Genomic DNA, 16,061 nt, shown 5'->3' on the forward strand with positions numbered 1-16,061 from the left:
TGACTTATTGTTTACACCAGAGGATATTCTCCTCTTGGTCCACAAAGCAACAGGTGACTCACTGAATAGGTATGATGTCATTCACTCTTTATCGGCATAGCAACAGCTTTACGACCTACAACTAAGAAAGCCATTTCTTGAAACTGGTTTGTACTGCACATTATATACGAGATGTTATTGTTTGTCACTTTTCCCCATCAAAAACCATGGTGCGCATTATACATGCGTAAATACAGTACTGTAGTCACCCACCCATCTTCTTGTAGGAAAATGACCCTCAACTACTTACATGGCAATATTCCTTTCCAAATTCAGTCACGGCAGATGACATATCATCATAATCACTACCCAAGCATTCAAGCATCAATGGCATTTTCGCTTCAGCACAGAGCATGGACCAATTTGCCTCAGACTCATTTCCAGATTTAGATAATCTGTAATGCAAGTATTAGAAAACCATAATCAATAACATGCAAGTAGGTACAGTATTATTATGCATTAGGGATGAATCAATAAACAATTTTTACCAGTGTCGATAAAGTAACAAACATAGTTTGCACTGCAGATAACTAATGTTCTGACATTGCAAAATCTTCCACGAAGAATCTGAGTCATTCCTTCACTTCTTGAATTAATGCATGTATACGCTTTGTTTCAGAAAAAGGTACTGCATTTACTTTTCAAAAACATTGTATATGTATATGAATTACATCCACAAGAAAATAACAAAATTGCAGAATTTTGCACTAAAAGTAATTTGTCACATAATTAAAACAAAAATATGTGGATGATGCTTTGCTTATAAGATTAGCAATTAATCTGTTCCATTCCTACTATTCATACTTTGGGGCAGAAATGTAGTACACACACATGAAGTTCAACAAGTTGGACGTAAAATTCTTGAAAGCGTGCAAACAGTGCGATGTTTTTCTCAAGTTCATTCAGTGGAAAGTGCATATTAGTAGTTACAGAATGAAAAACAAAGTGTCTTCGCAACAAACTACACCACCTGGGAGGAACATGGCTGAGTGAGTGTGCGATCAACCTGGATGACGGACAAGGAAAAAACATTGTAAATCTATCGAATCTCTCGATCCCTAGCAAATTCAAAGAACTCCTTGCCTACGGTGATAAGTTTAACGTACAAAACAGTAAGCCCCCCACCCTCGACCTCATATGTGCAGCAGAAAAAACCCCAAGATTCTGAAAACATCAGAACGTCAGCAGCCGGAATTTTTCAAAAAGTGATGACCAACAGTGAAACCAGGAAACCTAATCCAGTGCACCAAGAAATCACTTCAGTCCTCTCCGAGTTTGGCAAATGAAGTTTGGTGTTTAAAATCTGACAAAACGAACCAGTTTGTAATTATGCACAAGGGCGAATATTCTAAGAAAGTAAAAGACAAACTAAGCAGTGACTCGTACAGTGTCAGGGTCATCACAAAGGACCCCACAGACAGGTACAATAGAATTTTAAAAAATGCAGTGAAATCCAGTTTTATACTAAGTGAACAAGACCACAAATCCCTTCTCAACCCCAACCCCAATCCATTCCCAAAACTCATAAACCTGGAATCCCCATGCACCTTATAATAGATGGCTTCAATCACCCCACAGTTCAGCTGTGGCTTAAAAACAAAATATCTCAGTTCAACCACAAACGTGTACTGCCAAAAATCTTGTGACTTCAATAGTACAAGCTGACAGTGCAAAATTAGCCAACATTGACATAGCAGATATGTATAATTCAATCTCCATAGACCTAACTCTGCATTGAGTGGAATGGATGACAATAAACAGAATCCCTGCTCTAGAGGTACAAGAAACAACCAGGCTGTTGGAAGTTTGTTTAAAACACAACTACTTTCAGTTTGAGGATAAATTCTACAAACAGTCCGAGGGCCTTGCGATGGGCAATCTGCTGTCAGCTCCTTTAGCCAACATTGTCATGCACCTAGCTGAAAAAGAGATACTTCACACTCCAGAACTGCAATACGTCCGATATGGAAGGTATGCGGACGACACAATAGTCATTTACAAAAAGGCAGAAGAACTCAACCTTCTAGTGAACAAACTAAATAGCATTCATCCCAGGCTCAACTTCACCTTAGAACAAGAGGAATATCTCTTTCTCTATCTCTATATCTATCTATCTCTATCTCATGGTACGATCAACTTCCTGAACATCACAATCAGCCGTGAAATTCATAACCACTGTCTACAGAAAACCAAATGGAGGCAACCAGTACATACACGCTCTCTCTAGCCATCCCCCCAAACAAAAAGCTAACGTGTGGCTGAACTTTTATCGAAGAGACTTCTCCTACTGCTGCAGAGAAGAGGATCTACGAGAATAGATAGCCACCATCACTGGAATAGCCCTGAAACATGGCTACACAGAAGCACAACTTTCCAACTTGGTGCAGTAAAGTGGAAATACAGGTCAGGCACCCTAACCAGGCACAATCAACCCATCCACAAGCAGCACAGCCACATCAACCTCCAACAACCAATATTAATGGTTTGCCTTCCCCTACCATCCCACCACATCCAACCGCATATCCAAAGCCCTTCTCCCATATGGCATCAAAGTAGCGCACAAACCCAATGCCAAATAGCTGATAAACTAAACAAACGGTACTTCCTCTCCCCCCTTGATAACCCAGGTGTATATGATGCAGAGTGTGAGTGCAAGTAACATTACATTGGCAGATCCATCAGATCTGTCAATGAAAAATCCAGCAGCACCTAACGGATGCAAAAAAAGCCCAACCCACTACTGCTCTTGCCAAACACATCAAATACCATAGTCATAAAATTCAAAAGGTACAAGTCAAACACACTGCCCACACACTCGTAGACACCAAAATCAAGGAAACACACGCCATAATGCACTTCCCGCATGAGCTGAACATTGATAGCAGACAGGCACACCACACCTGGATTCCCCTACTACAACAGTTAACGCCGGAAAATAGCAGCAGACGACACCGGCGCAGACGTACAGTTAACAACAGCACACCTAACGGCGGCCGGAGAACTACAAGCAAAGACGCATGCTAAGCAACAGTACAGCGAGTTCCAATGAGGATGGTGACAGTGGCCACTGAAATTAACTGAACAAAGAAGAAAAAACAGTTTCGTGGATAAAGTGAGTACTAGTTTCTCCATAGTTATTCAACATTACAATGTGGAAATTATAATGATTCTGATAATTCATGATGCTGCATCATTATAATCAAGAAAGCAACAGACAAACTAATCAAATCAGTTCAAGCTTCACATTTTATACACATTTTCATCTCAAAACGAACTACAACTTCCATGATGTATATTACATATATGTTAACACTAGAATGTCCATGGGTGGGAAATTTGTTCTAGATAATATTTCATGAGCTAACCTCTACAAACGGCTTTCAAGCAGTGGCCCATTCTCCCATTAACTGGTATACCACCTGTAAACCAACTTTGTCCAAGTATAAAGAAATTGCTGGACAATTTGAAGTTGTCTGACTTCTGTTTTTGTTTTACTTGCATATCTGCATTGGTGTTTTATTTCTTGATTGATTGATTGATTTAGTTTATTTTACTTCGCGTTTTGTGCCTCTTGGCTAATTTGCGAAGATGGGGATGAGTGATGAAATGATGAAAGTGATGAATGGACATTCACAAACAACCAAGCCCGACCGGGATTCGAACCCAGGACCCTTGGCGTCGCAGCTCGATGTGCTAACCACTCAGCAACAGGGTCGGGTCGGTGTTTTATTTCTATTATATCTCATTAATATATAATGAATACATGCAATAAATAAAAATTATTGTGGTAAACTAGGTCAAATTTTCAGATTACGGATCTGCTTTCAAGAGAGGTCATAATAGGCTCCTATTATGTCTACAGTCTGTCACATTATACAATTTTCAGATAAATGATTTTTCCAGTTATACATTCAACGAGTTCAATCCCAACAAGGAAAACACTTCAGTTATACGTTTTTAACTGTGCTTGCTCAAAAGAATGCTGCTCTTGGAGTTCAAGATTTCTGTGATAACATGTGTCACCCATTTCCGTATAAGTTTTCTTATCAGCTGCAACCACGGGACAAGAATTCAATTTTGTTGCTTGCATTGGAGGGCAGGGGATGGGCAATGCACCTTTGATCCAGATTGGCCTGTCTTCCAAACTTTTTTGAGCAGGCCTCATCTCCAAAAAGGTATCAACTTGGGGCAAGCCCCAGCACCTACCAACCTGTTGGGTGAGAATGAGTCAAGGCAAGGACATTAAAATACATTTTCCTAGCCAGATTGGCCTGTGCTAAATAATCCTGCTTTTGTTCTCTGCATTGCGTTGGGCAAGTTGTATATGTCTAAAACAGACCAAAACTGATATCTTTAAAGCTGTCAGACAAGTCACTGGCTCCAAACTTCCCAGCCTGTCGTAAACATTGCAAACAAGGTGAAGAAAGGGAGGGGGAGTCAACAGCAACTTACAGGTGGGAAAAAATTCCGCTGTGTCCTACTACCATGATATTTAAAGATAATATGGTTGTTGAAGACAGAGAAGTTGTAGTACTTTTTCTATGCAAACGAAATCGCAGATAAACAATTTATGAAACACCCTTGACTTATTTTTAGCATGTGAATGGTCCTGAAGAAAAACAGTGATCATACTAAACATTGTGAGCATTTTCTTTCTGCAAGGGCAATTTGAAAAGCACTTTGTTTCCCTTTTGTTACTATGGGATAAATTGAAAATAAAATGCTATAACTGCTCAACCACTGCATCTTTTTGAACAATTTAAATTCTAAATATAAGAATGAGCAAAAAGCAACATTTTAAGTAACATCCAATAATTAAGGGTCCAGTGGGAAAGTGGGGGCAAAGGCCCAAAGTTCAAAATTTTCCATAATTATGCAAAATTTGCAAACGCCATAATTTCAGTTGTTTTTTCTTTTCCCCAAAGCTATGGCACGAGCATTACATATCCGTATAAAGTGGTCTTTTGTTGTGCTTCCCTCCAAATATGTTCCATCCAGCATCCATAGGGCCGATGCTAGAAGCAAAATTCTAGACATTGTCTTGAAGCTGGCAACACTGCCACTTTATACAATGTTATTATTTTTTACTCAACAAGTATCAGTCTGATTTCAATGGAACTTTGTATGGTTGTAAAAATGTACCATCACTACATACTGATTTTTTCATTCACTTCACTCTATTGAGGGGGCCACAGGGGTGTGTATATCCGAATTTTTTTTAGAAAGTCAATTTTCTTTTTCTACTTCCTTTAACACTAATTATTGGGAGGCACAATGTATAAACTTCACATTTGTAAAAGTCTTGTCTTAAGAAAGAAAACAAAACCAATTTCAACTGTCTACGACAATTAGTTCTACAGTGGAGCCCAAGTTAAGAGTTCAGTATGGGCTCTTATGGGCTTTTACTTTTGAGATCACCACCCCTAAACAAGAGTGTTTCTGTCAGAAACAAAAGTCGTTAACATTCGAAGAGAAAATCATAAATAAGCAAAAACCAGAGGAAATGTAAGGCTTTGATGGTCTTCATCATCTTTTGCAATTCGGACCATCCAAACAAGATGTTTTCATTTCTTGTGTTTACCGTGATTTTGGGAGTTAAAAATAACAGCCGTCCGAAGGTTGCCACTTGCTGCAAACACGTGTTGGGAAGACGGAAGGGAGCAGGGAATGTTCAGGCAAACGTTCGTGAATAGGCTTCCGTCGGGGGTCAAGTGGTTTATTGTTTGCATGCATGCTTTCTCATTTTGGGTATTTCTTGAAGGAATTTATTATTGCAAAAAGGCAAAGGGTGGTATTATTAAGCATAAAAGTGTCCAGAGTCTTACAAGTAAAGAGAGACAAATTGTAATAAATATTACTGTATACTTAAAGCAGAAAAATCCTGGTAAAAGTTTTAGTCGGACTGCAAGCAAAACCGCTGAAACAACTGGAATTTAATTCAAAACTGTTTACAAAATTAATAGCGAAGCAATTAAAGGTCCTCTTGCAACACCAAATGAGGAGAAAAACACCAAGAAACAACAGGTACGCAAAATGCAAGGACTTTGAATACAACTTTTATAAGAAAAGTCGCAAAGTCCCAGGCACAGTGTATATATTACATACACATATCACATATAATACATTGGCAGATTTTTCAGGAGGAGGTTGACTTATCCCTCCCAAAATGATGACTAAGTATAATGAAAAGTATTGTTAGCATCATATTAAAAGATAAAAAAATTATCGAGCAGTTTTCATAGATAGTTAAAAGAATATCCGTTTCCTTCTTTCAGTAATTATTCTTCATACAAACACATTAGAACTTCTTTTATTTCACACATCTACTAATAATTGATTGATTGAGTTTTAAGTCGACTTTTATGCACAGATAGGTTAATTGAGACTGGACCTACAGTTTTATGCGAGATATGAACCACTATGTGCCTGCAGGAGGTATCAAACCCTGGATCCCTTGATTATAATGCAACGATGGAAAATCTGCTACGTTGAAGGTTCAGTCCCGATTAGTTCATCTGACCACAAATTAGACCTGGAACAAACCCTTGTAATCGTATTGATGTGAATGGCATGACGTGCCTAATGGGGGGTATGTGCTGGTCATAACTCCCCTTTGGATAAGTATTCCTAAAAGAAGAGGGTCAACAGCAGGAGAAAATCGCATACGAGGACCAGCTACTAAAAAGTATACGTACAACCCACCCCCCTCTTTGAAAACACTGGGCACACCACTGATATAAAGGCACTTTTTGATGTATCGAATAAGTTGCAAATCTGCACATTATATTTCCAATATTACGTAATGCTTACAGCATATTTTGTGCACGTCCCAGGAAAAAAATCTAGACCCGCCTATAACTGTCAAGTCATGGAGCGGCTGCTGTGCAAAGAGAATGGAGAAACAAACTAATAAAGACACAACAAGACTTTCTTTGCGGCCTTACGAGTGGTTTGCGAGCACCTACAGGTCACGGGGAGAGATTGCTTTGGTGTATGCCGGTAATGAACACGGTTTTGTCTCAATCGAGATAGTGTGCCGAGAAATGTGAAACAGGCCTCCTCGATGGCACAGTGGTAATGTCCTGGCCTCGTAATCAAGGGGTCCCGGGTTTGATACCCAGTGGTGGCATATAGTGGTTCAGATCCCAGTTTAAACTGTAGGTCCAGTCCTAATTAGCCTTTCTGTGCAAAAAGTGGACTTAAAAGAAAAAAACACTGCCAACATGCACGATAAAATGGACAGCAAAACAAATGACAAGTATATTCAGGAACAGCTATTTGCAAATCTCCCTCCATGGACCGTCATTACTCTGTACCACAGCCGCATGAAAGAACAGCTTCCCATCAAATCATGGAGGAAGGATTTGCATTCTTGTATTGAACAGTACCCGTTCCGTTGATCAATAACTTTTGTTGTGGCGTGTACTACAGCAGACGTTCAATGTGCGCTGGAGCCACCTTCTTCTGTAAACCATGCAGCAACACTGTCGCCATACTGAATTCTCTAAGTTAAGTTCACCAATAGCTACATTTTTTTTCTGGTTCCTAAAAAAAATATCAGATAACAGGAGTTGGCAAATTCTCATTACTTTTTTCCTGGCAAAAAAGAAGAAAAGAAAGTTTTCCAAGCAAGTTTCCCCCCCCCTTTTCTCTCCCTCCCATCTACTTGGAAGGATTACATAAAAGTGTGGGTAAAGAAGTGTGTATAGTGATTTAGCCATATTCTCAATTGCCCACATATGGTTTGTGGAGGGAGGGAGAAAAGACACACCTCAGTCACACTCTTAGAATGTGTTAAAACCCCCCAGAGAAAGCAACATTTAATGACTATCGCGGTTTGGCAATAGTGCTCTTGTTACCTGATCATAAGGCAGAAGTTCAAGGTTGCATGGTGAATGAATGAGGCTGCTGCAAAAGCAAGGAAGAGGGGAGATAGAGAGGTTACCTGGCATACGAACAGGCTACTGGCAAATTTTGTTACTGGTAGGGTTTGGAAAATGAAGCAGAAAATGAGAGTTACGGTAAGATCAAGATAAACATCTTAATGTTTAACATGTTTTTTTGCAGGGAATTGGCTGAACGAATTAAGCAGGTAAACTTTGCTTGCACCCCCCCCCCTTCCTCTATTTGTTGTGATTTTGTGAATTTACAATATTTTTAAGGAGTATATTGGGGAAGACTAGAAGGGATAGAATAAGAAATGAGGAGATCCGACAGACATTGGGGGTGGTGAAGCTTCAGGACAGGATAGATCAGGCACAGATGAGATGGTTTGGACACATGAAGAGGATGGCTACAGAAAGACTACCAGTAAGAGCTTACAATACACAAGGAGTGGGAATAAGGCCAAGGGGGAGACCAAGATGTCGGTGGAAAGAGCGGAGAGTGTTAGGAGAAGAGGACAAGATTGGAACACCGTGGAAAGAGATGAGTGATGGAAGACCAGGAAAAAATGGAGAGGCTTGACTTCTATGCCGACCCAGCCAGAGGCAGGAAACTGCAACGGATGGTGATGACAATAACGATTTAGAACAGATTAGTGTAATACAGCAAACCTTGGTATATATGTAGTACTCCTTATCTTTGTGTACTTAGTTTTACCATTTTTAATTATCTTTCAATAATACAATTTTTCTCATCTGTTCCCCATAAAAGGTATAACTGAGATGTCACTGTATAATATAGTTCTTTACATAAAATTTCCTGCCATCATTTTATCATCATATTATTTCATTATCATTATTGTCACCTATTAAACAAAATCTTAACAGAAATTAATTTACTTACTTGTTAAAACTCTCTATAAGAAATGTTCCCATTCCATTAATGAGTTTTGCTATCCTGACTGAAAAATCAGATTCGTCATTCTGGAAAAAAATGTAAAAATTGATTTGTGACAGTTTTATCTTTAGTATTATGCTCCATCATTATGTTTGCTACAATCAATTAAATTCTAATTACTTATCAAATTTAGAAAAACATGCATATGATGATCAGTTATATCTCTTCATCAACAACATATAGTAGACAATGTATTTTGCTTGCTTTACATGAGTTTTCTACTCCCATAAACACAAAGACTCATACTTAGGAACATGAATTCCCAAGGATATTACACACACCACTACGAATGCCAGCAAATGCAAGAAAAATTATGATAATCAGCTCAAAAGTTGATGCACATGATGCTAAGCATAATGGTAGTCTGTTTCTCTTCAGTTACAACCAGAAAACATTGTTTTTATTCAGAACTTTGGGGGTTATTAGTCGGTTTTCAAATTTTCCGTAGGTTTTCATAGCACTTAAATAATTGTTTAGGGTTCATAAGTGTATTTGGTTCCTACATGGTTGCTTGTTGCATTTAGTTGTATTTTGATTTGATCTGACTGATTGATTTGGTTTATTTTACTTCGCTTATGTGCCATTTTTGGCTAATTGTGAAGATAAGGATGAGTGATGATATGATGAAATAGATGAATGGACATTCACAGAAACTCATGCCCAGACCGGGATTCGAACACGGGACCCCTGACTTAGCTGTATTTTCTTATTCCAAAATCCTACATTGGAAATTGCATCCTTTAGTTCAAGTTAAAAGAGAAAGCACCCTCTTAATGCCTGATGATAGGAAAAGAAGGTAGCTGTAGTCAATAGCAATAAAAATGGGATACCTAAATTGTGAAATTTTCACTTCCCTGCAATGCATTGTGTGGGTTGCTCAACTTTACAGCAATGAGTGAACTTCAATAGTCAGTTCGGCTATTGCCATCGAGTTAGGAAGATTTCAGACCAAAGTAACAAACAACACAGGGTCCCCCTTCAGACTATAAGCAAGCATTCACTGTACATGCATGAACAACAGGCTGAGGTGACACAATGTACTTCAAGAAAATGGTCCAGTCTGAGTGACCCATGCAACTTTTTTATGTCGCTTCAGTTTGAAAGGTTCCATTGATTACTGAGAGTTCACTTCCAAGCAACATGTGTTGCCTGTTTGTCCCTTTGGTCTGAATCTTAGGCACATACACTGCACTGCTGGGAAATGAGTATTTCAAGGTCTGCGTGTCTCATTATTATTGCCAGTATCTGTAAGATTACAATAACACTAATTTTTCCTTTCCCCCCAACATCACGACCCTCTCCTTAGTTTGAATAGTTTAAACCACCAAACATCTGGTTGTGTCAAGTAGTTTCACAACTACAGGACTCTGTTGCCCTTTATGGAAACTCAATTGAAAAGTAACTTTACATGTCATTTATTAAAAAGTATGTGATGTCATTTATTAAAAAGTATGTGTAATACAATGATTACAAGAAAAAGACAAAGGATAATTCAAAAAGAAGTAACAGGGTGGCTACAGACAAGCAGAAATGAAATTCCCTGACTTTTCCAGGTTTTCAAGGACAAAATGTAGATTTTTCCTTGACAATTATAAACCAAATTCATGTTCTTGCAAATGGAAATAAGAATGTCATACAGATCCAGGTGTATTAAGTACCTATATTAGCTTCCACGAAATTGACTTCATTTCTCTTTGATTTGCATTCAAACTGCAAAATAGTGAATTTGGAAAATGTTTACTATTCACAAGCTAGAGAGGAATTATGGAATTTTTTCATATGCAGCCAGTTTTTCAATAAAATATTTGATGATTTTTAAAGTTATGACTAAATGAGATTATAGTGAAGCGATTGATGCAAAAAAGAATTTTGTAATTTTTCAATCTCTTTAGCCTTTCTCGTTATTATATGAGGGCTAGTCAAAAAAGAGTGAGAATTAATTTTTCTTTTATCACACAGTGAACACGCAGCGATGCAGATAAAATTGCAAGCGCATATGCTCATGCACCTGGCAACACTGCGCAAACCCTATTGAGTTGTTGAATAGAACACAAATGGTCAGAAGTCTCATACCGAAAATGGAGTCTGATCATGAGGAGCAGTATGCCACTTTGAAATCTTGCATTCGTCTGCAGAAATCCACCACGGAATCATATGAAATGTTGCAGCAGGCATACGATGAAGATGTTCTTCCACAATCAACCTCATTTCGGTGGTTCAAGCAGTTCAAGGAGGGCCATGTTTCAACTACAAAGCAGGGCAGTTCGGGCACTCCAGCCACTGCAGTGAACAAGATCATGGTTAACACAGCTGCCGTCTTTTTTTGGGAAGATCGCCAAATAACAATAAATGAACTGGCGGACATGTTACACATTTCGTATGGTAGTGCGTTCACCATTCTGCACAATCGCTTGCACATGAGAGGCATATGTGCAAGATGGGTGCTGAGATTGCTAACGCCTGAACAGAAGCAGATGAGAGTGGAGGTGTATCTGGAGCTTCAGCATCTGGTAGCGTAGCATGGTGAGGTCTACCTGAAATCCATCAAACATTAAATGTGTCCCGCAAGTTCCATACAGCCTGCATCTTGCTCCGCGTTACTTTTTTATTCCCTTGTCTGAAATCGGAGCTGCGGGACAAGCGTTTCGACTCATGAAAGGCAGAGAAGGTTCTTTCAGGACTGGCAGACAAGATTGGCCAAGTGTATAGAACTTGATGAGGACTACCTCAAAAAAGACCATATCAACCTGGACCCTGTCTAATGTATTTCATAAGTAAAAAAAAAAGTTCTCATTATTTTTTGACCAGCCCTCGTATGTTGATATTTCCACTAAGGTTTGAAACCCTCTGCTTACAAGAACCATGAGTGCAGACTCATTTTTCAATGCACAAACCTACTTCTCTTTCCTATGTAAAGCAAACAACTTATTAACCCTTGCACACAAGTGAAACAATTGAATCATACAGAACAAAGTGTCATATTTCCTTACATTATTAATGGAACTTCTCCTTCAGTACAAACATTCAGAGAATATCCAAGTGAAGTACTGTGAAACTGGCAACATGCAGTTATACCATTATTACTGGCAAAAAGGGTATATATGTATTAAAAATTAAACACAAGCAATTTATGGAAGGTGAATCTACTGCATTGTAAAGGTGCTTGATTTAGCTAATCAAATATTAAAACAGGAGCACGCTGTTGATAACAGCTTACAAAAGTTTATGTACAAGGGGCATCCAGAAAAAGTTCCAATGCCACCTGTACGCAGCACTAGTGGTCGGAGCGCAACACATTATCTTGTGCAGTAAAATGCAGCAGTTTTAGGACAGTTCTAGGTTAAAGATGGCAGCTCTCATACAGTCTCCCACTGACTGTGAGGTATGTGTGGTAATCAGATTTTTGCACGCTCAGAATCCGGAATAGAGCCACCAGCAATCGTGTGAGGTGTACAGACCAGACATCATGAGCGATAGTATGATCAGACGATGAAGGCCAATCCAATGTGCATGACCCCATACAGCTGAGCACATGCAGGGTCTTGTACATCATTTCAAGTGAGATATCTTGGACCACTCACTGTACAGCTCTGGCCTTGCATGTACCCACTTTCATCTCCTTGTTCAGCTGAAGAGATTTCTGGCAGGACAAGGTTTTGACAGCTACACTGCAGTACAGATAGTTCCAGTCTTTGCTGTCAGACACATATGCCATGGGCACACAAAATTTAGTGTCATGCTATGACCAATGCCAGAACAACAGTGGTGATCATGCCAAAAATTAGATTAGGAGTCACTGTAACTAATGGTTTTAATTACTACTGACATTCTTGTTTTATTTATGCCTAATCAATAAGGACCTTGATCTTTTATTTTTCTTCCAAATTGGTGTTATTCTTTCCTTCTTTATTTATTTATTTTTACAATTCAGTGTTATTTTTCCCAAAATTCACATTTTCATTTTAGCGATTTTGTGTCAAATATATCTTAATATACACCTTCATGGTATTTTTAAACTAATGTTTTAATTGAAGGTCATGTGGTGTACGTATTTTCGTGACAGTTAGATATGTTGGAACCGATATTTGAGGAAGTTATTTTCCATTATTTATCCTCGACAAATGTTGATTTTAAGACTCCCCTGTGGCAGTAGGTGAGCACTCTATCTCCACCAAAATCGCACCACTTAGCATGGTGATTCAAATCACTTCTTGCGCAACAAATACTGATAATGCGGCATTCTGTGTGAAGCCCACCACTTTGCTCTGTGGTGCAAATTGTTCTGATAGTTGAGAAAATTCTAGGAAATATTTGATTGAATGTAGCTGTTGGAATTATTCCACGTTCTCATAGATAAAACGTTGGAAAAACTCGTGTTTTCTAGATACACAAATATGGCACATATTGTTTCCTTAAAAAAGACAAGAATGTTGGCTTTCGAGGTATTTCTCGTTGTTGTTTAAGCACATTTTTAAAATTAGTGAAAAATGCAAACAATTCAATTTTATGCCAAGTTTTTGTTATTTCGCTATTTCAAATGGGTGAAAAATGTGCCCACACATCACTGCACATTCATGAACACAATTTCGCAGCAATTGACATTTTTCAATATTATCGAGTTGCAAAAAATCAAGGTCCCTACTAATTGGAACTTACTTTCTGGATGCCCCTCATACAAATCAGTAATGAAAAGTGAAAATTTAGCAGGTCTGTCAGAGAAACTTCAATTACTGAAGAAAATGATTAGGATTCAGTGATTTGAGTAATTATATTAAAATATTTATGTATTTTTTATTATAATTTTATTTCCTAACATTGGATATTCCAAGAGTTTAAACACACAGGACCGAAGGGGGGGGGGGGGGGGCGTGAATTGCAATGCGAGTGTTGCAGAAAACTTGAGGTTGGGAACATCACACACTTCTCAAATTTATATGACGTTTACCAATGCAGATTTCTGTCTTACTTTTTCGTGACATTATTCACCATATAAGTATATCCCGATTTCTTGGATCCTTCTTGACATGGACTTACAGTTCCATGTCACTGTAAATGAATGTTGACCTGTGAGAAACCAGTATTACACCTGGATTATGAAAGAAAACCTTTGTACGCTTTTCTACATTGAATAAGATTAAGTGAGCCAGAAGAGTAATAAAATTCCAGCAGCATATTTGCAGTGGTGCAGCAGATGAAGGCTCCATTTTTGTTGGATGTTGCATCTGACAAACATCGAAAATGACAAAAACTGTCTTACTGGAACATCCAAGAAACGTCAGATTCATGAGAGCGCAATGTGTGTGATTTTTGTCGGATGTCGCAGAATGACAAGTATCGAACTGCTTAGTTCGATAAAAAATTGCATGCATATTAGGAGCCAAAAAGTTTGTTCAATGAAATGTTGTACCACACCAGACAAACTTGGATATACAAGGCTCTGTTTATGCATGGAATTTTTGTCAGATGTTGCAGTCCGAAGACATCCAACAAAAATCAATTTCATTTAGGCTCCATTGATACATGCGATTTTTGTCGCACGTTGTAGTGAACATTTTGTCGAAGTTCAACATTAATCAGACAGCGATATCTGACAAAAATCGTATGCATCAATGGAGACTAAATGTTCATCTGACAAATACTGTATCACGACATTAAAAATTACAGGGTTGCATAGTGCCCTTTTTGTTTCCATGTTCCTTCAGAATATCCGACAAAATGCAATACTACGACGACAACAACTATCAGACAGTGCCACACTGGTAATGCTCCTCCCTCCGAGCCCTCCATCTGTTGACTGTTCTGTTCCATTACTACTTCCATACAGACAACAAACATGATAATTCAATGCATTATCCATGTGATATTTAGAGGCTTATCAAATTTTTCTGCCCCTCTGGAAATTTCTCTCCACCCCTCCCCTCCCCCATCACTGGTTTCTGTTCTTGTGCTGTGGTTGTGTTGTGCATAAAAGGGGCCTGAAAGTTGAGGTCAAGATTTAGCAACAAGAGTTCCTGTTCCCATGAAGTGCTACATAACAACATCTTTCAAAGCAAACACCTGGCACATTCATTCCAGCGCTTAAAAAAAAGAAGAAAAAAATCAATATAGACAAAATTCCCTGACTTTTTTTGACCTCTGAAATTCCCTGACTTTTCCCGGTTTTCCAGGTCTGTCGCCACCCTGAGTAATGTACCATGTATTATTGTTGTTGAGTTTAAAGTTCACATTTTGCACAATAGACCACAACTGGACCTATAGTTTCAGGTGCAATCTAAACCATTACATCCCTCCACTGGGTATTGAACCCGGAACTCCTTGATTACCAGGCAACAGATGCAAAAAAATACAAAACATTTGTGAGTTCAACAGAATAATGAAAGTACATTGGAAATTAGGTGATTTAAATGAAAGGGCTTTACCAAATAAGTTGTAAAAAGCTGTTAAAATAAATATGAACTAAATGCAAAGAAGTTTGTTAGGTAATAGTCTGTATTCATTGTACTTGCTCTAAAAAATTATTACAAGAATTTAATGAACTAAGAAAAAGGTGCAAAGAGGATACTGGATGAAAAATCCAAACTGATAGGAAAAAGATAAACTTTTCATCAAATGAGAGTCACAAAATCATTGTTGCATTTAAAATAAATTTATGATAGAATTTTGGACTGATTAAAAGAAACCATGTGGAGAAAATTTCAAAGACTCCTACCAACAGGTTGATTATTTTCATCAATCTTCACTGAAACAAAAATATTTTTCTTACTTAAACAGAAAAACATTTACAAAACATGCATAGCATGAAAAAAAATAGTGAAATCAATTGGAGCCTTTCGAAATGTACAAACATTCAAACATTCGATTTTGAACTCAGAAGAAAAGCTGAACATTTTTAAGAAAATTTTAAAGATTGAATTGAAATATTGCATTCCTTTCAGAATACTTTACATGTATTCTGCATCTTTACTCATATATAACAAAAATGAAATCTTTCATGAGTTAAAGAGTTTGCCTGACTATAATGGCCCTATCGTGCCATTTAGCAGATTACTGTCAGTGCTCTCTTTTTAAAATTAAATCACACCAAATGAATTTTTCTCCAGGCAAATATACAAGGGCTGCTCAAAAAGAAATTGAACTCGTTTGTAAAGTTTGTATATAAATTTTGATTGAGTGATTTGCCT

General features: G+C 38.1%; 1 protein-coding gene across 4 annotated transcripts in view; it reads right to left on the reverse strand.

Moving 5' to 3' along the window:
• LOC145983976 (exportin-T-like) overlaps positions 1–16,061 on the reverse strand; it is an 83,714-nt gene that overhangs the window by 33,523 nt on the left and 34,130 nt on the right. For all 4 annotated transcript variants that reach the window (XM_083117209.1, XM_083117208.1, XM_083117210.1 and 1 more), the window contains exons 7-8: positions 8,827–8,906; positions 290–434 (exon numbers count right to left, since the gene is read on the reverse strand). In XM_083117209.1, coding sequence (XP_082973335.1) covers positions 290–434; positions 8,827–8,906 — 225 coding nt within the window. The remainder of the gene's footprint in view (positions 1–289; positions 435–8,826; positions 8,907–16,061) is intronic.

Source organism: Lepisma saccharinum, chromosome 2 (assembly GCF_977018435.1).
Source record: "Lepisma saccharinum chromosome 2, izLepSacc3.1, whole genome shotgun sequence".
NCBI classification, from domain to species: domain Eukaryota; kingdom Metazoa; phylum Arthropoda; class Insecta; order Zygentoma; family Lepismatidae; genus Lepisma; species Lepisma saccharinum.